The sequence below is a fragment of the Equus asinus genome, chromosome 20 (genome assembly GCF_041296235.1).
Source record: "Equus asinus isolate D_3611 breed Donkey chromosome 20, EquAss-T2T_v2, whole genome shotgun sequence".
Classification (NCBI taxonomy): Eukaryota; Metazoa; Chordata; class Mammalia; order Perissodactyla; family Equidae; genus Equus; species Equus asinus.
Window position 1 is genome coordinate 35,094,172 of NC_091809.1, and position 24,656 is coordinate 35,118,827.

At 43.4% G+C, this 24,656-nt stretch overlaps 1 protein-coding gene and 1 long non-coding RNA gene across 15 annotated transcripts in view; one reads left to right on the forward strand and one right to left on the reverse strand.

The window, feature by feature from the left end:
* Positions 1-24,656, forward strand: part of ETS1 (ETS proto-oncogene 1, transcription factor) — a 131,142-nt gene that overhangs the window by 52,240 nt on the left and 54,246 nt on the right. The window contains exon 1 of one of the 10 annotated variants that reach the window (XM_014864052.3): positions 13,800-14,310. The exons of 7 other annotated variants lie outside the window; for them this stretch is intronic. In XM_014864052.3, coding sequence (XP_014719538.1) covers positions 14,229-14,310 — 82 coding nt within the window. In that variant the 5' untranslated portion in view covers positions 13,800-14,228. Of the gene's footprint in view, positions 1-13,799; positions 14,311-21,131; positions 21,376-24,656 lie in introns of those variants that run through there. 2 more of the 10 variants (XM_014864054.3, XM_014864053.3) reach the window with 2 other exon arrangements.
* Positions 1,736-16,648, reverse strand: LOC123278602 (uncharacterized). 5 transcript variants are annotated; one of them, XR_011495613.1, is made up of 5 exons: positions 13,419-13,623; positions 12,017-12,272; positions 5,305-5,607; positions 4,799-4,957; positions 1,736-2,889 (listed from the first exon to the last, which is right to left on the reverse strand). It is a non-coding gene; the product is annotated as an uncharacterized lncRNA (long non-coding RNA). The 5 variants fall into 5 exon arrangements; XR_011495614.1 differs by lacking the exon at positions 13,419-13,623 and adding an exon at positions 16,411-16,546 and having other exon boundaries at positions 2,650-2,889; XR_011495611.1 differs by lacking the exon at positions 1,736-2,889 and having other exon boundaries at positions 4,257-4,957; positions 13,419-13,599.

Below are 24,656 nucleotides of genomic sequence, written 5' to 3' on the forward strand. Positions count from 1 at the left end.
TTTAGAAGCAGCTATTTCTATCCCACATAAAGTATGTATTTTCTAAGACCTTAATAATATTGTGTTTACCCAATGTACTTAATTCTGGTACCTGATATCTCTGTGATAGTACTTATGTTTACAATGCACATTTCTTACCTTATATTCCTACTCTTTGATTAAAGTGCATTGATTATATGCATCTGATATTTTTATTTGATTAATACTATGACATTGACACTTATATTCATTTCCAATAATTCTTCTACCAAACTTTTACCGAGTTTTCTACTTATCTTTGTTGTAACAGTTTCTTTCTGCCATGTAGTTTATTTCGTCTGTCCTTGATAAATTAACAGGTGTGATTTTTACATGCTCAGTGCTCAGTAGCTGCTTTGTATTCATGCCAAGTGGTATCTTGAGAAGATAGATCTATATAAAAATGCCGATCTATTTGTGTTCATTTATTATCCTATTTTCTACCTACCTTAAAGGTCTTGGATGAGCTTTCCTTAAGTTGAGACTGAGAATGGAGGCACACTGTGGTAAAGAGTTTATTGCCAGCCAGAATCTAGTTTTAGAGCTTTTACTCCATTATGGTCATTATGAAGTGGGTATTCCACTTTAGCAAGAAGGAGGCTTGCCAGAACAAAGTGACTGCCAAACGGGTGACAGCGTTTTCTCCCTTAGTCTCAGGTTAGAGAGAGGTTATGAACTTGTTTGCCAAAATGATTACTTATTGCTGCATGATCATGGAATCTTCCTCTGTGACTTTATGCCTTGATTTCTCTTTATATGTGTGAGGTGCATATTATTAGAAATATTAGCAATATACAATATTAGAAAAACACATCTTTTTAAAAGTTGAGATTGTGATGGTAAAATAACAAGAAAAGAACTGACCCCAAATGTCATCATACATAGAAGTGAATTTATACAAGAATCATGAGGCAATGACTTGTGCTCCAAAGCTTTTTGTTTTAGCGATGGGAATCATTCAATGTCTTTGGCTGTTTTTAAATGTTTGGGGATTTGGCAAAGTTCAAATTCTGTTTTGCCAAGTGCTTTAATTTTTCTTTTTTTACTGCAAATTTTGAGGTCCGTGAGTATTTCATAGAAAACTTACATTGTATATGGGATGACTTTATAATTTAGTCATCTCCTCATCGGTATAGGAGGTCCAAGAAGATAGGGAAGTCTTCTTCAAAACACTTGGGCGCCGGCCCCTTGGCTGAGTGGTTAAGTTTGCCCGCTCCGCTTCAGCCCCCCAGGGTTTCGCTGGTTCAGATCCTGGGGGCAGACATGGCACTGCTCATCAGGCCACATTGAGGCAGCGTCCCACTGCCACAACTGGAAGGACCCACGACTAAAAGAATATACAACTGTATACTGGGGGGATTTGGGGAGAAAAAGCAGCAAAAGAAAGGAAGATTGGCAACAGTTGTTAGCTCAGGTGCCAATCTTTAAGGAAAAAGAAAACACTTGGAAGGAAAAGTTTTTATACTCTAATGATTAAATGAGCTAGAAACCTCAAAGACTGGAGTTAGTTTGAAAAGTTAAGCTCTGGAACAATTAAACAGATTTAGAAAATGGCTGGCCTGGTCTCCTTCCCTTTTATTATTGAAAAAATTCATGTGCGTGCATATGTATCAGATGGGACAACTTTAGACAAAGAGAACCATGTCATAAGATAATAATGTCCTTTTCCAAGCACACAAGGCCATCTGTAGTGAAGCTGGAAGTAGGCCTGCTTTTACCATCTCAGATTACGTTTACTATCAAATGGTTGTTTTAGTCATTCATCCATTTATTCATTATTTCATTCACTTATTCATTTATTCAGTTATCTATTCTCTCAACATTTGTTAGGCATTTACTATGTCGCTATGTCCAAGTCACTGTGGTTTAAGCTGGAAAATAAAATTTGAGTACAGTATGGTTCCTGCCCACGAAGGGCTGAGATGATTTTCAGCAACGTTGTAAGTCATCAGTTGGACGGCTGCGTGTGCTGACTTGAAGGCGGTTTGTTGTGGGAGAGCAGAGGAGGAAGTGTCTGATTTTGTCTAGGGAAACTCAGGGAGCCTCATGGAGGGTGTGTTTGCTGCTGTGTCTTGATGGATGAGTGGGACAGGTGGGCTAGGGCTTTCCAGCAAGGGAAAGACCTGTAAGAGTGCACAGAAGGGTGAGGCACCAGGGCGTGTTCACGGGGTTCCAACACGGGCGTGTTCGTGGGGTTCCAACACGTCCCGCATTGTTGGAGAGCAGGGTTCCTCTGGGGCAAAGAAAGTGAAGCGCGGTTCAAAGGTGGGCAGGGGTCAATTTGGGCTTTTGGGCTAGGCTTGGATTCTACCTGGTTAACAATAAGGAATCTTTGGAGAAACTTGTTATTTCCACATCACATTTAAAAAGTTTGGTTGAAATGTCTTCTCTCATCCCTGCTTTCCTAGAGTACCTTTCCGAGAAGCTCCTGCTTCTCCTTTCGCACAGATCTGAGGATGTCCACGGCGAGTGGCAAGCTGCCTGTGGCCGTCTGGCTGCGTCTTCCCCAGGCTCTGAGACTTTTGTTGAAAATCCTTTACAAACACTTCACTGCAGTGGCAGTGGCGGCACTTTGGGACTGTTATGTGAGTGGATTCCTACCAAAGATTTTACATTGTGACAGAAATTTTGCCTTCCCAAATCATTTATTTTTAAAACAACATAAATTTTGTCTATTCCTTTAAGCTGGAGATGACTAAAGTTTGAGCTATCCATAAATATGGAGCGTGAACAAACTCAACAATATTGATAAGATGGCTTTTCAAAGGCTACCAGTCGGCAGTGGGGAACCTTATGAGAAGTGGAACATTGGCTTGTCTTTCTCTAGGCACTTTGCAGAGGTTTTGGACAGAAGAAAGCTCATCAGGAGACCTGCATGGGGAGAGAGGCGTGTTATTTAATTAGCTTTACAATGGGCTGACTTGAAGGCACGTGGTGGCTTTAATAGAGGGAGATAGATGTCCTTCTTTGCAGGGCTAATTGTTGGGAAAAAGCAGGGTCTTTGTGCAGGCCCAGCATGAGGGCTCTGATCTCTTGGAGCCTAGGGCTGCCCCTGCTTATAATTTTAGACAGAGCTATTCAAGGCTGCTCTGTAGAGACAAGAAGAACAAGAGCAGTATTGTGTATGCAGGATCAGTGCCCAAACCTCCCCAAAGTCACTAAGAAAAAAAAGGAGACTGAGAGGACCCAGCCATGTGCGTTTTAGAGTATTTCCCCATCATTTATTTGCTAGAGTTGTTAGAAAGGGCAAAGCTACACTTTAATCAACTCAGAGCCGAGGTGGGGTGGCTTAACTAAACACCCCCAGAAAACCAATTAAGTCCACTTTCCCGATGATGTGGCATTAATCTTGCCGGAATAGGGCAGGCAAGCAGTGAGGAAACTCTGTGTATTCCGTGCTGCCAGCCCTGATGGCCAGGTGCCAGGCACTGGTAGCGCCAGAATACAAATTATGAAGCTGATGCCCGCTAAATAGCAAAATCTGTGATGCTAGAGGGCAGCGCAAGAGCAACGATGGTGCTGGCTGGATGGTGCTGACTGGCAGCAGGAGGGGCAGGGGATATGCCTTTCTGTAGGGTTCTTTGGGCAACTGGTAGGCAGAGGTAGTTGCCACTAGCAAGTAAAACACTTCATCTGAATTCTGAGTAGCAAGTCCAAGCTCAAAGGGAGGGCTACGTGTGTTCAGAATTCTGTAACTAAATGCATGTGTACAGCACCATAAGAGATGGGTGGAGGTTCAGGTTTACAGCACAAGTTAGGTTATTAGAAAACTTTTGGCTATCACAGAGAGATAGGTAGGGAAAACGTAAGATGGGCTAACACAAGAAAAGACTCTCGCGAAGTGAATGCAGTGGTTGGTGTACTGCCCAATGAGGGGATGGTTTGGGGACCACCCCAAGCAGCACGGTACAGGGCATGTACTGAACAGTGTGCAAGATTCTGCTAAGTTACTGACCAGCTTGAAAGCCAAATGGCGAGGCCATTTGGTTAAGGTCTTATTTTGCTCAGGTTGTATGAAATCAGTGAATGTGTAGCAAACCTACAACCAAGAGCAGGGAAAATCCAATATTGGGAGGAATCTTAGAGGGTGCATTTTCCTTGCTTTGCTGCTAATGTGTAATGTAGCTGTGAACATGTAATTAGAACTTCCATAATTGTATTTCATGTCTATATTATGGGAATCAATCCCCTTTCATCCAAGAGGGATGGTGTCAAGATCTATGTGCTTTGCATACTCAGACCTAAAATTATCTTTATTACTATGTCATGATTTTAATGGCACACGCCAAGAGGGACCACCACATCCTAATCTCTTTGTGAGAGTACTATATGCCACAGCTTGGATTAACATCCATGAAAATTTTATGTTCACTAAATCTGAAGTCACAATTACAATTTTTCAAATTAGTAACAGCAGTGAAGTGTCGTTGAGTGCTTATTCTGCAGCAGACACAGTGCAAATCACTTGGTGCAATCCGTTCCACACTCAGTTCAACTCTGAGAACTGGGCAGTATGCTCAGCTCCGTTCTGTAGATGAAGACAAGGAAGCTTTCCGAGGCGAAGGACTGACAACTGCAGAGTGGCCACCCTGAAACTCAACCTCTCGTCTGGCTGCTGCTGGTCCCCGCTCTACTGCACTGCCTCCCCAGTTATTTGAGAGGTTAAGTACATTCTGCGTAGTTAGGAAACCAACGCCTTATAGTCGATTTGGCAAGAAACTGAAGATCTTTCTATGGGCTATTGGGAAGCAGGAACATTTCTTTGGAATTGTCTCCTTACCTCCACACCTCAGTTCATCCAGTTCAATTAAAAACATACTCTCCACAAAAGAGAAATGTTAGCTCACTGACAATGAGGAGTCTGTGTGGGTGCTGGGCCTTTCCTGGATCTGAATGGTTGTTGCCAGCCATCTGGTCTTTCTCCATGCTGTGGAACTCCCTGAAAGAAAAGTCCATAATCTTTTTGATTTTTAAAAATTCTCAACATTATTTAGAAGTTTTAATTCCTGGAAAGGGTTCTCTCCTGGGAACCTGCCACAGGAGAGCTGACTGCCGTTTGTTCTTTCCTCCCACAGTCTGCTGCCAGCGCCCCACCCAGCTGCGCCCCCCTCCTCCCCGCTCAGTGCGTCCCTTGTGGTTCTTCCCACCCAAGGCCTTTTTGTGAGGAAGCCTTTCAAGATGGTTTCCCATTCTGGAGAAAACACATGTTTCTGATCAATCTGATGAAATGTATTTCCATTAAGACGTAATTTCTATATTTTCTACTTTCTTCATTCTGCACTTTACCTATCATTCTGAGTCCTGAATGCTTGAAAGTGCTTCACAGGCCTGACTGATTAAATGGCGCCTTCTTGCACGTCACACATGTCGGATTTGCTTCTCTCCTCTTCACCAACTTGAAGGAAGAAAGGTTTTTATTGTATAGGAGCCAATTCAGATAGATGAGATGTGAGCTGGGGTCTGTTCCACCTCATGCGTCATCGCCAGGACCATCCACTACATTCCGACTCCTTCACAGGGTGATGCAACTCGCGGAGCGAGCACAGCTGGCTTCTTGTAAATTAAAGAAGGCTTCCTCTCTTTTTGGCCCTTAAGAACAGAGAATTAAATGTGAGCTGTAATCTTAGAGAAGTTGACATATCCCTTCTTGAGGTTGTTTTTCAACTGTCACCTTCATATCAGTGGCATATCTGGTGTTCAGTAAATTCTAAATATGAATAATTACACCGGACACCCGAGAGTTGTTTTTATGGATTTATGTTCCTGCATATTTATGAAACTCAGATTCTGTGCACATTTTTCAGGATGGTATCCATACAAAAAGAGGTTTGAAACAGCAAAAGAGTTAAAAAAAATGTTCTTCATTTCACTTCCTGTTACTAGATTCAGCATTGGCAAAGGTAGGATTTGTATTAATTCATATGACACACTAATGTTGTGCAGTGACAGATGCTAAAAGTAAGATAAGAAGAGATTCCTGAGGAAGATGTTTGTGGATGACTGCAATGACGTACTCAAAAAAATGCTGTATTTACTGGCTGGTTAGATGTTCTCAGTGTGACACATTCAATTGTTTCCTGGGCCTGTTATCGGGACCTCGGTCTGGAGGGAGAGATATAAAATAATGTGTGCTCATGGTCCTCATTATAGCTCAGCGGCAATAGGGGATCCTAACCAAACCCCTTATTTCCTTGGGTTCTGTGGTTTAAGATCCACTTTTCCATTGCAACATCTCCTTTATCCATCAGCAGATATAAGGAATTAAGTGTGGAGAGTAGTAGTCTGCCACAGTCTAGCCAGCAAGAGAGGTTGGAACTTCCTTATGTGTTTTTGTGCCACCCGTTAGCTGGTGGTGGCTCAGTTGACTCTCCCTGCCCTCCTCAGTCCCATCTCTTCTCAACCCACCACCCTCCTCACTCTAGCATGGCCAAAGGATTTAACAAATTCAATGCTTCTAGGGACCTGACTGGTTATAGTAAATTCGAGAAGGTGGAGGAGATTTGCAACAGGCACTGGGCTCCCTATAAAGCATCCAACGGTCTATTCTTCCTCACAGTGATGGAGAAAATTGGGTTCATTTCATGTATTCTCTTATCTTACGAATAGTGGATATAGTGATTGCAGATCGTCCCTTCCTGGTAATCAGTGAACTAAAAGATTGAACTTAAAGTTCAGAAATTCTTGCAGACTGCTTCTGAGCAGTAGTCTGAGAATATGAACAGTATGCTACACAAAAGTTCAGACTGACAACGAAACAACTGGTTTGCTTTGTGGTGAGCCAAATGCCATTTTTCACAAACAATTATGCCTGAATATACTCAGATGAAAAATAAAATGAATATGGCAACCTTAGGCAACATTTTCCTTTAAGGGCATGGGAAGTAAGAGATGAGAGGAGCAGAATAAAACTTTCTAAGACTTTACAGTGACTCTTTTTGGAAAAAAGTCACTTCATTAGCTCTTTAGTCTTAAACTTCGGGCAACTTTGAGTCTCACATTAGACAAAAAGAAAAAAGACTGATATCTGAGCTAAAGATCCATATTTAGGATGTTAGAAAGCTATCTGTTCATTAATTAAAATAAGCAACATAATTCATTGAGTTCCTGCTGTCTTGAGCACTGGAGGTCATAATGATGATTGAAACTAGCCACAGTCTTTAGACAGTGGAGGAGTCAGACACGCATATTCAGATATTCACTAGGGGAGTGCTCAGGCTGCTGAGCATAAAAGGAGCACCTTGTGGGGATGAGGAGGGAAATTCTTTGCATGCTGCAAATGCCCATGTGGGGGAAAGACTGAGAAATATCCTCTGTGCTCGGTGTAGATTCTCAGCTTGACCTTCTCTTGCATCTTCTGTGACCTCCTGAGACCCCTTCACCTCTATTCCATTCTATATCCTTTGCAACTCTGCCAGTCTGAAAACTTCCTATTGGTTTGTTTTATGTCCTTCCATGACTGTTGGCCATGCGAGACAATTAAACTGGCTCTGTGAAGGTACTGGATCCATCACCAGGCCTTAATTTCATTTTGGAATCTTGGGGATTGAAGTTCCAGAATGACAAGGACGTAGAATTACTGTGACTCTACCTCCTCAATGTCCCATCCAGACCCCCCAACTTATCCTTCACGGTTCTCGGAGGAGGTCCCTTCTGCTATGTCCTCCTACACCATCTTCCCTTTTCCTGTCAGGGCTATTTCTTCTTCTTCTAGTGCTATCTGCTTTCTCTGCCTGGCTTCCAGCTTCAAGAACTGGATGGAGAAATTCTCTATCCATCTCTGCTCCTTCATCTCTAGGGTGGTAAATGTTAGTCTTTCGGGGCAAGTGACTTGGCATTTCAAAATGAAAGGGGGAGGAGAAGGGGAAAGATTCCACAATGAAATTATGTTCATTTAAGCTTCAGACTACAACTGCAGAGAACATCTGTTTTGAAGTCTGATGTTGTCTTTGTAACCCAAGAGAAAAGCAGGGTAAGATCAGAGGAAGGCTTTAGCCTTCTACCAGATGAACCACCTGCAGCCTGCGGAGGGGGCTGGAATTCGTTCTCCTGGGGTGTGGAGCTCCTTGCTGTGAGCCTGGTTCCCTGCTTCTGCTATGTTATTAAAGAACATTGGTTCTCCTGCCATATGTGCTAATGCTATCACCCTTCTACCTCCTCAAGAGGCCAATTTAGGACAACTTAAATTGGAATCCAAGTTACATGATCCTCAAAGTCTCGCAGGGTAGCCTGCATTCTGCATTATCCAGGCCCAAGAGGGAGCAACAATCCCGGGAAATATGCTCAGTCTGCTTTAAGGAGGCAAACTGACTCTGGGTGTGAAGGAAGACTCAGGGCCCTGTAGCCTTGATTGGCAGCTCCTCACTTCTTTCTGTGTGAGCAGAGCCTGATTTGCTGCAAGACAAATACATGATGTCTAAACTGGTGGATTTTAAAATGTCGATTGGTCTGTGGATTAGGCCAATCCATCCCACATTGTTGGGGCTGCAGATGCAGCTGAATGGTTCATAATTACAGTCTAAAGAAACTGCAGACAGCAATAGAGCCAACCCAGACCCTTTTTCTCCTTGCAGTCCATGCCAAGCTGTCTCCCACAGGGGATGCTAGTGTGGTTATCCTACAGTGTGCTTGCCCAAAGACAACACATCCGGTGCAGAGAAGATTGTTAGATTTCTAGAAATTGTCTGATCGTCTATCTGTTCCTGTGTACACTGTACCCTGCTTCATGTCTCAAGAGTGTCCAGTAACAGACCAAGCTGAATGGCAGTAACTTCCCTTGCAAATACGATATCTGTAAATGCAAGGAGATGCCACGGAGAGCACTGCAGTCAGGGATCCTGTCCTAGTACTGATACTGCCCTGTTCAGGCTGTGGGGCCCTGGGTAGAGTGAGTTACTCTCTTAAACTAACTTTTCCCCTCTGGTCAATAGGAAGGCTGGACATGACCGTCTCTAAGAGACTCCCATCTAGCTCTCACAGGTGACGAAGACAAGACTTAAAATGTTATCTCCAAAGGGGCACCACAAATGTGATCTTACTTCTGAAATTCGAACTCCAGCCTTTCTATGACAAACTACAAATAGCTGAAGGGGATTAAGAGGTACAAACTTCCAGTTATAAAATGAATAGGTCTTGAGGATGTAATGTACAGCATAGGGAACATAGTCAATAAGATTGTAATAACTTTGTACGGTGACAGATGGCTACTAGATTTATGATGGTGATCATTTTGTAATATAAAAAATATTGAATCACTATGATGTACACCTGAAACTAGTAGGATATTGTATGTCAATTATACTTCAATAAGAATAATTTACAAATCTCCAGTTTTCTCTTCTAATCAGGGAGTCCTGGAATTTCTCAAGTGAGGTGGAAGTTGGGCAGGTATCCAAGTCAGGAATTGAGGAAGGGGCTTAGAGAGATTTTTAAATTAAACATGATCCTTCTCTCTATCTCTCCCTGGAGACAGTTCAGGTAAATAGAGGGTCCATCTTACCCTGCAAAGGGGACGGCCAGAGAAAAGAGATTTAACATGATTTCTCAAATATTCTGCCTTACACTGGCTCTTACTAGCAGTAACAACGATTAACTTTAATGGAGCACTTTTTCTGACCTAGACGCTGTGCTAACTGCTTTGCATGCGTTATTTCATTTAGTCCTCCAAACAGCCCTACAAAGTGTGTGCTGTTATTATCCTTTCTTTAAACGCGGAGGAACTGAGGCTCAGGATTGTTTAAGTGACTTATGTGTAGTAATTTGGCTGTTAGTTAGTAGAGCTAGAATTTGAACCTAAGTCTTATTCCAGAGCAGACGCTACTCACTCTCATATTGTTTTAGTGTGCAGAGTTCTTCCGGGGCAAACAGGCCCCCAAGCCCTCCCTCTCCCTGCGCCCCCACTCCTCCTGCTCCCCTGCTCCCTGCAACTCCTCTTATCGCTCATTGTTTATTGTACCTTCTAAACAATAGCTAATGAGGCTGTATTACATGGTAGGGAGAGCCAGGGGTGATTTTATTCCCTGAAAACAGAGATGAGGTTGTGACACAAAAAGGTTAAGTGGCTCTGGTGAGGTCACAGAGCCAGCCCGTAGTCAGTGACAGCACAGTTCTCAGTCCCCGCCTTGGGTTCTTGAACTGACCCTAAGGCCTTTTGGCATCAGAGTTTAATTAAGAGAGTTATTTTCATTTTCCTTTCGATCTCCAATTTCCCATTTTATTGCTGCTTGATAATGGTAGATATCGAAGCCCCAGGCATTTTTCTTCCCCAGTGTGCTTTTAATGACTCAACTTATCACATAGAAACCACTTGCTGCAGAGTTAAGCTTTTGAAGCCTGTTTCTGTGTGTGACAGGGACTGTTGCCTTTTCTCAGAGAAAAACAACCACAAATGCAACTCAGGTTGTTAATTGAGCACTTTTTAAAAAAAAAAAAATCTTACATTTAAACCAGTAAATCAACATCTGTGAGTCATAAACTTGTTCTGCACCAGCCGTTAGTGGTCTGAATGTTTTTGCACCTACCTCCAATAAAGCATATTTTAGCTTAAAACTCAAAGATTCCTTGGTTTGTTGAAGTTCAAGATTCAGGAAATAGACAACTTACTCTATCACACTTATGGAGAGGGAGAGTGTCTTCTATGGTTGTTTGAAATTAGGTGCATTTTTATATTTCTTTTTTATTGAGTTGAGGTGGGGTGGAGGGAGGAGTATAAAGAGAAAGTATATGTTTTTGTACCTACTCCATGTGTTTGAGGGAATTCTTGTAAAAATGTGACTATTTTCTTAATATCATTAACATCTAGCTCCACACTCCTGTCCCCCAGCTCCTGCAGCCTTTTTTTTGACACTTATTGACAGGATGTTCCTAGTTTAAGGAGTTTCATTACTTGATGGATATAATTCTCTAAGTCTCTGGAATGTTTGAAAATCCAGTTCTACTCTCTCCCAAGTACAGGCGCAGAATGCTGTATTTCAAGCAAAAGTAAAGAAGTATTTCCTTGGTTGATTTTTCTTGAGTGCCTCAAAAATCAGATATAGTCTTGAAACAACTTGCCCAAGTGAATAGAAAGCAAAGCTCGGCTGATCCTGTTTTGCCAGTGGGGAAACTGAGTGAACATGAGTGCTGGGAAATGGAGGTTCTGCTCTGCCACACAGAACAAAGGGCAGACCTAAAGGCAGAGTCGCTGACATCTTTTAGTTCATCTTCACAAGCCATAGTGTGCGAAACTTACCTTTGAATTAGAAAGAGTTGGTGGCAAAGTAGAAGACCATAGTGACCAGGAAGTTGATAGTTCATTATTCAATATATATTTACTGAGCATCTGCAATGTGTCAGGCACTGGGCTAGGCACTGTTTTTTAGGATATGGTAAGACAGAAATATCATCTAAGGTTCATAAGAACATTTAGAAAAATCTACTTGGGTCCTAAAGAGAACAAAAATTTCATTTATCAAAATTGGTTAGGTTAATCAAGTGTGATACTTGTTACAGGCCTTATCAGATTATTAATATCCCAAATATGTACAAATATTTAATTTGTCCATATTAGCGTTCCTTGTCTTAAGTGAAGTTTCAACCAGATCCTACGTTAGATGCATAACTTCTGATGACATCAATATTCATAATCAGCTCCATGTTGAAGGAAGTTTTCTGGATGTCTGGGGTGGCCCCTGGCTATCTCTCCAACCCTCTTATTTTACCCAACCCCATTTCTTGATTTGGACGTTCAAACATTTTGAGCTTCTGTGCTTCAACACTGGGTTAGAAGAGTATGATTGACAAGTTGAGTTGTCATTGTTGAAGCATTGAAGGAACAAATTCTCTCATTGTTAGAGTGGAAAGTGTGGTTTAATCAAGGTAGGTTCTTTTAGTGTCTAATTTGGGGGCTGTTGTTAGGAGCAGTGTTTAAGTTAGGCCAGGGAAGAAAGCTGAGGAGCCAACTGGGGAAGACAGAAAGGACTTGCTGTGAGGAAGCTGCATTTGAAAATATAGAAGTACTTACACTTGGATTGAACAATACCAGCATTTTCTTAATACAACGTCAATAAAACAAAATCTTCCAAAGCAACTCTTGATTTGTCTGTTCTTTTGCTGATGTGTTCAAAGTGGGTAAGGCAGGATTGTTTCAAGATCCTTTTCTTTGCTGCTCATTTCGATGTGTAAATGTTCAATTCATTCATCAGCTGTTTCCCCAAGCTTTTCCCAGGATCAGAAGTGTCTGTTCTTGTCATCTGGAGACCAGCATTGTTTTCTCATACCTTTTGGAAACACAGCTGGATTACAACAATTCTTCAAAAATTAGAATTATCACATATAAATATTTTCCTCTGGTCACTGAAGGAGGGGCGTAATCTGAAGTTTGAACCAGGAATCCGAATTTTATTTTCTATTCCTGGCTCCTTCCCTCATTTCCTGTGGGAAACCTGCAAGTTACTAATGCTTCAAGGAGACAAAACTGGGATTAGATGAAGGTAAGCAGTTGTATTAAAAATAATCAGAGGCAGAGGTTACAGTTATAGGCAAGTGGTGGGAGTTCAACATATACTTAGAAATCAGGAAACAGTATTAAAAATAGCTTGCTCTGAGGTTGTTCAGAACAATTTATGTTTAATCTGTTAATCAAAGATAGACCTCAATGCCTGGCTCTAGCTATACATATGTGTTGTGTGTGTATTATGTACCTTTATATCTACTGATTTATTTGTAAATTAGGACCAACTCTATTTACGATAACCAATGTATCAGTGGAAAATTATTAATTATTTGGGATCATGTTGTGGTATCTGATGTGTCTGGAGTTCCCAAATGAAACAGGGATTTTGTCATGGCTGCAAACGATGTACTCCAGAAATTGCAAACCACATAGCCTTTGCATCACTTTTTTGGTGGTGGTCGCAGTAGGGTTGTCAGCTGTATCTAGTAGAGAAGAGTTTGTGAAAGAAAAGACAAAACTTTGACCAACGGTGGCATAATTACAGGAACAGAATAATAGCTTCCCCTTCCACCCAACCACTGCTGTATGAAAGCCCACGACTGGGTTCTAGTTTGGGGTCCCTGTTTTCCACTTTCTCGATAATACGGAAGAATTTGGGCCTTTGTTTTGGGGTCTCCAGTAGGTTGCCTTGGGCATGATCCGTATCAAGGGCAGCGAAACAAGAATTCTGCCCATGAACTCTGCCTCCGTCTTTTCTTAAGGATTGCACGTGTGGACTCAGACAAACCGAAGTCTCCTCTAGAAACGCAGCCCCGATCCTGACTCACTAACCGGCTAGAGTCCAATATTCATAAAGCCCTTTGAGGACACTGGCTCACGAATGCCCTGCTCCTGCTCGCACGCACGCCCCTTCGTCCGCATGCCTCACGTCCTGTGTGTCAGTCTTTGTGAATGAACGATGTACACGCACTTGGAAAACTATGCTGCTCCTGGGAGGAGGGCAGGAGCGAGTGACCAAGTCCTCAAGAATGCGTGGAGAATCAAACGGACTTTCCCCAAATGGTCGAGGCAGCCTCTGCACCCAGCCTGCTCGCTTGTTCTGGGCCCTTCCCGCCCGAGGAGCAGGGCCCTGAGGCCCGCCAGCTCCGCGCACCGCTCCTCGGCTGCCGGGCATCAGGGCCTCGCCGGGAGCGGGCGCGGGCGCGGCTGAGCTCCGCCCGGCCTTCCTTTCGTTTTGGGCCACCACCGGCGATTGGTCGCGGGTCCTAGGCCCGGCCCCCGGGCCGCCCCCGCCCCTCGCTGCCCCCGCCCCTCCCTCCCCCCTGCTGAGATCCTGGGGGATGGGGGGGGCGGGGGTGCCGGGCGCGCAGACCCAGCGGCCGAGGCTCGGCGCCGCGAGAAACGCCCTAAAGAGGGGAGGAGAGCGCGCGAGGGAGAGAGGGAGGGAGAGCGGCTCCGGAGAGCGAGACTGAGCTGCAGCAGCCTGCCGGCGGAGAGGAGGGAGCGGGGCGAGGACGAGAAGGAGGGAGCGGGCGAGGCGCAGGCGAGGCTGGGATCCGGGGCGCGCGCACTTTTCCGCAAAGTGCCAACTTCCCCGGAGAGAGTGCCGGGCGCGCACCTTCTGGGCGCGGGGGAAAGTCAGCAGAAATTTGAGATTTTAGGGAACAAAGTCGGATTCCCCCCGTCCCCTGTCCCCCTTTACTAGTCCCCATTAAAAAGAAAAACAACAAGAATAACAGCAAACTTGCTATAATCCTGTCTGTCCCCTACTCCTGGCACCATGAAGGCGGCCGTCGATCTCAAACCGACTCTCACCATCATCAAGACGGAAAAAGTCGATCTGGAGCTTTTCCCCTCCCCGGGTGAGTGGTGACTGTCTAGGCCCCCACCCCAGCTCTCGGCTAGGGGTCCCCTCCACTTCTCCCCTCCTTCGCTGTTCCCTTCCAGGCAGTGCGTTTTCTGCCTGAGCAGGGCGATGCTGGTGGCAGCTGGAGAGAGGTAGAGACAAGGAGGGAGGACTGTTGGTGGCCCAAGACCCGTGTTTGGGGGGTGGTATTTATTTTCACAGCTGTGTTTTTGTGAGTAGTGGGAAAAAGCTTATAGACTGTCCAGCACTCCCATTCCAGCTTTTTTATTTTTCCAAACGAGCGAGAACCCTCTGGCCTTATTCCTTAACGTTAGCGGGGGATGGACGCTGCTCAGAGGACATCATTCCTTGACCCTGCATCCCCCAGCGTTGGAGCTGGATGGAGGGCCCTGGGCAGTGAGAGCCGGAGCAGTGTCTAACTGGCTAGGCTTCAAGCACAGTTTCAAATGTTTTGCCTCCTGAGCTCTCCTGTCACATGTCCCTTTGCTATCCAGCTCCTCTTTTGTGAGTTGGGGGTAAGGAAATGGGAGGAGAACTGAAATTATCATCTTAAGTTGGGGAAATATCCGGATTCTATTCACGCAGGTTACTCACTTTACCCTTCTTTCTAATCTGCCATAAATCTGTCCTCGGGTACCAAAGATCTGTTAGAAGAGGGAGAATTCCTGACGCCAGACCTGACTTTGGGTCTTTGGTTGGTGGTGTCATCCAGTTCTTTGATTTGAAGGATTCGAAAAAGAAAGGGATAGGAAAGAAATTTCATTTTTTTCTTAGACACAGATTTGAGTGTTAAGCAGTTTAGAGGAGTCTGGCTCTTTAGAACTCCTGGAATAAATGCACCTTGAGAGGAAAAGATGCTTTCTTTTAGGATAGGGAACTGCCAGTTATCCTTAGAGATTAGTGATTTGGAGGTAAAGATATAGAAAGATGTAGAGAGAAGGTGATTTCTGGAAAATAATTGCAGTAACATGTTGCTCTGTTGTATCTGATTATCAATAAGTTTAGCTGCTGCTCTCTGTGGTTAATACTTCTTTGCCTCTGGCATAATTAATTGCTTGTTTAACCCTTTCTTAATCTGTTTAAACTTTTGACACAAGCCAAGCTGGTGTTTTGTCATTTGGAGATACTTAAGAAATGTTAATAAAGAGACTTGGTCATATCCTCTCCTTTTGACGCTCTAACATTCAACCCCGGTACTGCTGTGCACAAAGAAGTCTGAGCTTGTTTGTTGTCACAAGGATGACGATGGTGATGGTCAGAGTGCTGCTGAGATCAGCTAGAATGGTGGAGACAAATCAGGCACTTAGAGCTACAATGCAGAAATGATGTTGCTATGATGGTTGTGTTTGGGGGTTCAAGGAAGCCAGAATAAATTCTGTTAGTCACCGTTGATTTAAACTATATATCAATAAGTGAAAGGATAGGTCCCAGCAAAGATATAAACTCAGCTAATAGGTCCTTTCCCTAAGAATGGCTTGTTTATATGTGTGTTTATGGGGAAGAGATAGATTTGATCATCTGGGAAATATTGTGTCGATACGTCAGTCCACATACCTACAATGGATCTTGTGTGCTGGGAATGAAAAAGATCCCCTGGCAACACATGTTTTAGATCACAGTAAACAGCTGAAGCAATTTTTTTCTGGTAATTCAATATTAAATATTAGAGACTAGTATATGGTGCTGTTATTTCAGTTATTGATAAAAGAAAACCCTGGACAAGTAATTTTCCCATCTATAAAATGGGGACAGTAAGGCCCAATGCTACAGTCACTATCCATTAGAATAAGCACCTTTACAGTACCTGTCTTTTTCAAAAAAGGTTCACTAGCCACTGATCAGGTTTTGTAAGTAACCTTCAATACAACAAAATTTCATTGGGTCAAAGAAATTGGGCAGCCTTTCACTATTCATTTTGAGATTTGATTTCTGGCACGATCTTGGGGAAAATAAAGAGAGAAACTTGAAAATATGTATAGAATATAATAACTAAGTTTTAGTTAATTTTTTTCTGGATGTTTAGTAGCATATATGTGAATATTATACCCATATCTCAGAGAGTGAAATAGAGGCACAGAGAGGGTAAGTCACTTACCTAAGAATATCTCGAGAGCCAGCGGCTGAAGTAAAATTATTCTGTGTTTCTTACTTCTCAGTATACGTTGCCTTGAGTAATACTGCAAGTTAACCTTTGAAAAGCACAGCAAAGAAACTTCAGTTGAGACTTAAACTTGCAGGTGCAAGGATGGAAAGAACACTGGCCAGCACTGCCTGCTTTTGACAATGGAAGGAGAAGACACTTGCTAAGTGGGGATTTGCTTTGCCTATCAGCCCATATAGGACGTGTGTTTAAAGTTTAACTTCTCACAGCATGGCTTTATGTCCACAACTGTGACTTAAATATTTGTCAGAATGATTCTGTGGGTTGTTTAGTTTCTTATGTGTGGAGACAACTAGTTTGGGATCTTATCTGGTTTAAATCATTAAACCAGCTCCCCCCACCCCCTCCAACCCCTCCCAACATTTGAGAGCCAAAGAGAGGCAGCAGGGAGGTGTGCGTCAAAACAGGGATCCTGGGTGATTTGACTGTCTTATGGCTGGGACCAGATCAGGAACCTTTGTTCCCTTTTATTCTAGATTGAGACCTCACAAGGTTTTTGATAGCTGTAAGAACCAAATTAACATATACTTCGAAATAACACTGGAGTTGAATTTTCCTTATAAGTGTAAAATTGGGTATACCATTTTGATTGCAATGTGCGATTGCAAACTTCTCAGATCTTAAATGGGCTAAAACAAACAAAGCCACTGAGTGTCCATGGAGTTCCTTGCTGGTGTGGAGCTTGCTGAGAAGGGGTGGAGGCTGGGTGCCAAAGCAAATACATCCCCAAGCCGCTTAATTTTTCCTCTTCTTCCCCACGCCACCTTCTTGGTGAGGTGAACACAATGCCCAGAGAGCGGGAGTTCTAACTCTGGATGTTTGCTCTTGTACCAGAATAAAAGGATCCTCCCCGCTCCGACCCCAGCAGAGGATGTCCATCGTCGGAGACCTGTGCTGTCTTTACGGATAGGAAGCAGCTTTGTCCTTCTCCCAGTCCCTTTGCTCAGTCTTTGTATCTTCATCAGTGTAGACAAGAAAGAAGGGCAGAGCTACCCAGGCTATTAGGATCGCTCAGACCCCCATGTGCTTTCAGACCCCCGTGGACCACACTCCATTAGTGACTAAAGAGCTCAGTGGTTCAGAGTAAGGACTCTGGAGCCGGCCTGTCTGGGTTTGAATCCCAGCTCTGCTACTTGCTAGCTGTGTGACTTTGGACAAACTACTTAATCTCTCTGTGCTCTAGCTCCTGCATCTCTAAAATGACTGTAATAATCATTCTACCTCGTAGGGTTGATATGAGAATTAAATCTGTTAATGTGTGCAAAATCTTAAAACAGTGCTGACCCATAATAAATTGTATTTAACAGTTAACTAGAAAACAAGTCAACAAAAAGTGACCCTGACCAGTGTAGAATTTACAGGGGCCCTTGAAATGTTTGATAGGAGGTACTGTTGTCTTATGCACCTCGCGTCATCTCTTATTTGAGAGGGAAAGAAGAGTAAAGTGAGAGAATGTTTTCACCTGCTTAGCTGAGACCTCATGCCGGTGGAGCTCTGTTCTGTGCTCCAGACAGCAAACACAGTGAGCCCGGTGACTTGCAGAGTGTCCGAGTAGCTCCAGGTTCAGACTGTCAGAGTTAAAGGCATAGGGATCAGTCATGTACTTTGGGTGATGGAGATTGTCAGTGCTACCTCAGAGCCAGAAGGACACCAAGACTAGGGGCAAGGAGGACATTTGCCGGGTTGATGAAAAAGTAGAGTTTTTCAATTATACAGAGTTGAGAAATGTATCATGTCCAGTTATTATAAAGAATCGCACATTTTATTTATTTATTTGGTTGGCAGAGCTTGCATTCCTGGCATTTTTGGTTAGTTTGTATTGCTGTTTTTTTGTCTGTGTAACTTTTTTCTTTCTTAAAGAGACCAGACCACCCTGTAGGAGGATCACCTCCCTCCAAGAGACAAACCAGCCCGTGGTCAACCTCCCAGAGCCCAGTTTGCTTTGGGCTCCATCAAAATCTCTGCAAAACCCGGAGCTGGTTAGTGTAGGCCAGGATTTTTCAGGAAAGCGAGGCTCCCTATTTCAAAGAGCACAGAGAACTCTACAATGGCTACAGTGGCTGTGCAATTAAAGATCTCTCTCTGGTTTGCAGAGTGGATAAGCCATGGCTGTGGTGGCATTCCGTGAGCTTGCACCGAAGGTAGATCCTTGCCGTTCGCAAATTATGGGGATATTTCTGAAACATGCATTGAGTGTGCACTATGTGCCAGGCCCTTTCACATAAAATAGCACTTCCACTTCACACTGACTCTGGGGTGTGGAGAGGTATTATTTTATCCATTTTTCAGATGAGGAAAATGGTATTCAGAGAGATGCATGATTGCCCAAGGCCACACAGTTAGAAACTTACACACTGATGAGCTGTTGCGGGCATTTTATCCCTAAAATAGAAGCACCATGTTATTCACAGAAACTCTGGACGTTAAGAGAGGGGCGTATGAGAAGGCAGGGATGGTCGGTGCTTTGGGGGTTGAGGAAGTGCGGGGGCTCCCTGCCATCCTGCAGGACTCCTCTGAGCTTGGGGAAAGGGCCTGTTCCATGGGCTGTCTCCATGTGTGGCAGCCCAGATGTGTTGCTTTAGGAAGATGCTTGGAGGTACGAGCAGCGCTTGCCTCAGGTCACCTGGCAGAGCACCAGGGTTCTTGGTTTTTCAACGTCTTCCAGATGTACTTCCTTCTCTCACAGGTGGGGAGGTGATTATGTGACCACTTCCAAGGTCACCTCCTTCCCGGAGCCTCCTATTGTGCCTGGTTTAGCTCTTTCGTTGCAGGCACTGCTCTCCATATAATCTCACTCACAATCTGGGTGACAAGAGACACAGATCAGCAACTGGTTCATTTTCTTAATACAGTTGTAGTTTAATTTTCCTGCAAAGAAGCCATAGGTACCTACATTTGCTGTCTACATAGCAGATAAGTTTTATTATTATTTTTTTGTCTAAAATTCAGTGTTTTCAAGTGCGTTTCATGGGTCAGGGCGCATTGTTTGTAGTTATTCTGGCACAAAGAGGGAAGGCAAGTCCTGGAGTACGACCTGTGCACCTGCCAGCCCTCCACGGCCCATGGCTCATAGAGAAACAAACAGGCACTCTGGCTACTTGTCTATGGGTAAGGTATTGGCTCCTCTATCACTGCCTTATGGGGGGCGTTTTCTCCAAATAATTGATATCCTTGGGCTCACACAGTCATCACAGACAGGAATTTCTATATTAGCAACGTGGTCTCCGTGTTTTTTTCTGGCTGTTCCAGAATGAAATGTTGGCTCCATTTCCCTGCTTAGATGGAATCTCTGATGGGATTTGCCTCCATGTTCACAGAATTCTAGGTCTGCCCTTTGCTTACAGCTGTTAAACTCTTCTTAACTCGGGGTTAGGAATGTCAAGGCAATTCCCAAATCTATCATTTTTACTTGTCATGTGTCCATAGCTACTTTTTGCTTTTTTCAGTTGGTTGAAGATATCTTTTTTTCAAAACATCAGTAGATGTTTTTCAAATTGCGTAAACAGGCTATTTCTACTTGGCTACTTTTCCAAAGCCCCGGATCTATCTGTGTTACCTTTTTCTTTCAATTGTGCAGTTTGTAGTCTCCACTGCAGATACAGAAAGAAACTGGTCTGTAGTGTAGGTTGCAATGGATCCAGTTTCACTGGCAGGGAGCCATGCTTACAGACACACTCAAAACATTGCTGTTCAAGCCATAAATATTTATTGATTATTTGGCCAACTTCATCATATTTACCAGGTGCTTTCCAGTTTCTGGTGCTTGAGTCCTAGCCTGTCACTGGACACTCGAAATGTGGCTTTTTTTTTTTTAATCATCCCATCAGTTTTTTTCAGTTGTCCTTTTCTGTAGCATTTAGGTCTGTCTCTGAGAATTGTAAAATAATGACCCAGATGGTGCTTTAAGATCCAAAGGAGCATTGGAAAGTTTTAAGCTGTTCGATCTGAGTTCTTGATGGTGTATAGACAGGGAGATCACATAATTTACCGTCCCATAGGTGACACTTTTGAGAGTGCACTGTTAATAATTACACCAGAATGATAGACGTAAACTGGGACTCTGCCAGCAAACGAGGGTCACCCTACTTTGACACTGGATTTGGGCGATAATATGCTTTATAATATCTATTCTCAATGTCTAACCTTAGGGTTTAGAGCGTCCAAAGTAAGCTAACAGGACCAGATTAAGAGTTTGAAACAATTCAAGCTCTGTGTGGTTTCCCCCAACCATAAGTTATATTTTTAAATGTGTTTTTGACACATAATATAATATTTCTCAGTCCCTGAGAAACTAAAAATCAACCTCAAACAAGTTCACTTCAAGCATTTGAAACTTCTCGGTAGCTTTGGATTGGGTGGTTGTGCTAAGCTGTTGATTTTTGCTCTGCAAAGTTCTGGGGAGGAACTGTAAACTTTCTGCGTGTATTGTGTGTGTGAGAAAATGAACTTTGGAGGAGGGGGAAAATGTCATCATTGCACAAGTGAAGACAATTAAAATTTTTTGTTTTGTTTTAATGTTTATCCAAAATGAAAAGTTTTACTGTTGGGATCAAAAGGGGCAAAAAAAAAAAAAAAACCGAGAGATTTTTTTTTTTTTGTACCATTAAAGTGGGTAAAAGCAAAAACAAAAGTAAAAAGCCAGCCCTCAGTTCTTTAGGAGGGGACGAAGGGAATGGTGGAGATTCAATTGCAGCATCCATTTTGGCTAAAAAAGAAGAGAAAGAACGAATAATGATGACGGGAAAAGAGTCAGAAAGTGTGAAAGAACTAAGGAAAGAACAAAAGGAAATAATGAAAAAAAGGAATGAAGGAATTTAAGTGACATTCATAGACTTTTGGAAGAATCCTCCTGGGGACCAAGCATTGCACTTGGGTCGGATTCCAGTCTCAGGTGTCCAGGTGGGTAATTTTGGGTCTGTCGTCTCCATTCTTTGTCTGTGTAATCGTTTCTGAATACTTTAGGTCCCTCCTGGGTGTGTAGCTGGACAGGATGACTCTCAGATGAAATACTCCCTGTGCTCCAGGTGCTCCCATGGGGAAGAGTGCAGGAGGACTATTGTTTGAATTTATGGAAATGTATGTGGATCCAGGATTATTTATAGTTTCTCTGCCTTTCGGGCCCTTTCTTCCAAGAGTTCTAGGCTAAAATAATTTCATGGGTCAGCTTCCAGGAGGACATGGGTATTTCAGAAGCATTTGCAGGAGGTGAAAGAACAGGGAAAGGATTATTTAAGATATAGAGAAGAGCATGGGAAGGATGCTGACAGTTTGGAGTGAAAGAAAGGCTTACATAAATAGGAAGAAAAATACGTTGATTGTGGAAAGGGAAGAGAGAAGGAAGTGTGAGGCCAGGACCTACACGAGAGCATTCTGAATCTCAGGATGAATTTTGCCTCTGAAAGTAGGGAGATTTTAAGGACAGAGCAGTGTTATTGAATAGGCTTATGAGAGAGGTGAGGTTTTTTTTTTGGCTAGCGTTACTTTACCTCCCACGCATACTCTTAGTTGTTAAAACCTCTGTATCAGTTTATCAGAATAAGCGTTAAACCTCAGAGAAGATGACAAAATCAATCAGGTACATATTTTCAAAGTACAAATGGAAAATCAAGCATCTAAGTCAGGCAAGGGACCCTGAACCTGGTGAGTCTTTGTGGACTCCTGGTTTTGGAGTATTTAGGAACTCCTACTATGTGCTGCGTATTGTATCTGCTCTCACTGAGTGACATTTCTGTGCAATTACAGTTTTGTGTCACGGTAATTCATTACTTATTATTCGTGTCAAAATCAGAGTGTGTTATTGAGTCTGATTTTAAAATACTCTTTGGGAGTATCCATCACTGGAAGTTTTCAGTGGAAGAGTTTCCATGTGATGACTTCGAGTACTTCTCGTATTTATACGGTCTTCCTATCTATTTGATATTCCTTGCCTAAGATTTAAGTCAATTCTGCACATCATGCATAGGTTGTCTTATGTCATTGAGATACTAATTAAATGCATGGAATGCAGTGAGGATTCATGCATGATAGGGGCAGACATCAGCGTAGTAGGAATAAGTATTGTGTATAAAATAGGGTGTACACTCTGGGGGGCTCATCACTGGGTGGAGAGTCAGGTGGCCTGGATTCTGGCCATGGCTTTGCAACTGTTTGTCTACGTGACCTTGGACAAGTCATTTCGTTTTTCTGGACCTCATGTTCTTCATTGGTCAAATAAATTAACTAGAGCAGATGACCTATAAGGTTTCTCTTAACACTGACATTTTAGGACTCTACGTAACATTTGAAATAATAAGCCTTGGAGAGAGCATAGAATGTCATTCAAGAAGTAGGAAAAATGGGGATGTTTTTCTTCTGATCCCCAAATTTTGTTAATCACAATTCAATCATTGGGGGAATTTTGGATACATTTGTGAAGGTTAACTTTCAAGGAGAGAGATGTTAGAAATTGTTACCGGCCTTCCTTACAGTTGGAGCAACTGGGTACATTGTCTCAGGGGTGACACTGGACCAGGAGTCACACCTTCCTCTTGGTCTCCCTCCATGAAACAGCTTCCTTTTTCCATAAGCCTTTGCTACAGTTGCAGCGGAAGGCAGCTCCAGTGCGGGGTCTGGTCTGGAGGAAGGAGATGTAACTTAGGGGTCCGGTAGGTGAAGCAGCCAGCCCCAGCTGCATCCTCAGGGCTGAGCATGTGGTCTGAGCTGGGAGCTCACTTCATCTCAGCTGCCCCTTCTCAGTGCACTGCTCTGTGCATAAACAGTCCCCTCCTGCAGCAGGAATGCATTCTGCTGAAAGCCACCTCAGAGCCTCTTCCTGACATCCCCAGAGTCAAGCCCCTGCCTCCTGTTTGTGCAGAGGGAAGGGCCCAGGCACGCTTGCTCCTGGCTGCTCACGGAATGGCGTCTGCGTGGCAACCAGCTGACCCTTCCACAGGCGCAGGCTGCCTGGCAGAGTTGGGGGGCAGACAAGATACCTCCTGCTCTGGTTTCCTCAGCAGTTCAAAAAGCTACAAGTGTGTGTTGGGGTGTGGTAAGCACAGGCGCTTGCTTTCAAAGGCTGCTTGCGCAGCAGCGCAGGAGCATGGCCTGCACACAGTTGTTATCTGAAAATCATCTTCTTGATGTTATTTCTACATTTTGAGAAAGATCTGTCACAGTTACTCTTTTCTTCCAGAAGCAGAGACCTACGATCAGCCTGCCAGTTTTGGGGAAAAACAAAAAAAAACTGCCATTGATAATAGGGTAGAGTCTGTCTACGGGGACTTATGTAGGCATTTCTCATTGCCATTCGTTTTAACTTTTTATTTTGTTTTCTTTCTCTTCTATTAGTTGTTGTGTGCTAACTTATTAATGTGCTGAGAACCTCATTCTTTTACCCTAATCCCTAATAGCTGAGTATTATTCTCACTTCACAAATGAAGAAACTGAGAGGTTAAACAACTTGCCCAAGGTCACCCGGCTGATAGGGGGAGTCTAGATTCCAACCTAGCTCGAGCTAACTCTCAAGTTCTGTCTGTTGCCTTCAGAATTCTCGGAATTATTTGGATGTTTGTTGAATTTGGGGAAATGCTAGGGTTGGTTTGTGCGTGTTGTTTACCAGTTCACTTAATACTTGGTGATAATCTGGTAGCATTTTACAGTTGGCAGTGTAACTTCACCACACTGAGCCCCAAGGTAATGCTTAGAGTTATGGACATTTGGCACATGGGGAAGCTGCTGAGCAGCGATGCTAAATTTTTTTCCTAAGGGTACATGGTAAGTAAGTGAAGCTAGACTTCTCCAAAGAACCGGTGTTCATTCAGCCATGCACATTTTAAATATTTCTTTGATTTGATGAGTACACGGTGTGCTCACTTTAATAGTAATGATCATAAACATTGGTTTGTGATCAGAAGTGCACACAGGCACCCTCTTCTCTTTTGGTAGAGATAGATTCCACCACATATTTTATATGTGGATGGCGGGTCACGCCCAGCAGGCTAAGTATTGAGCGCTGAGTGGGTTGTACAGATAACTATGACATAGGATCTGGGGAATTTGCACAGCTTTCCGTGATGCCAAGCCACTGGCCAAACTTTAAGTAGGGTGGCAAGTTAGTTCCTTCTCAAGAAATAAAAAAACGTGAGTTGCCCCACAGGCTACTAGACACATATGCAATTTCCTTCTGGGGTAGATTGATGTTG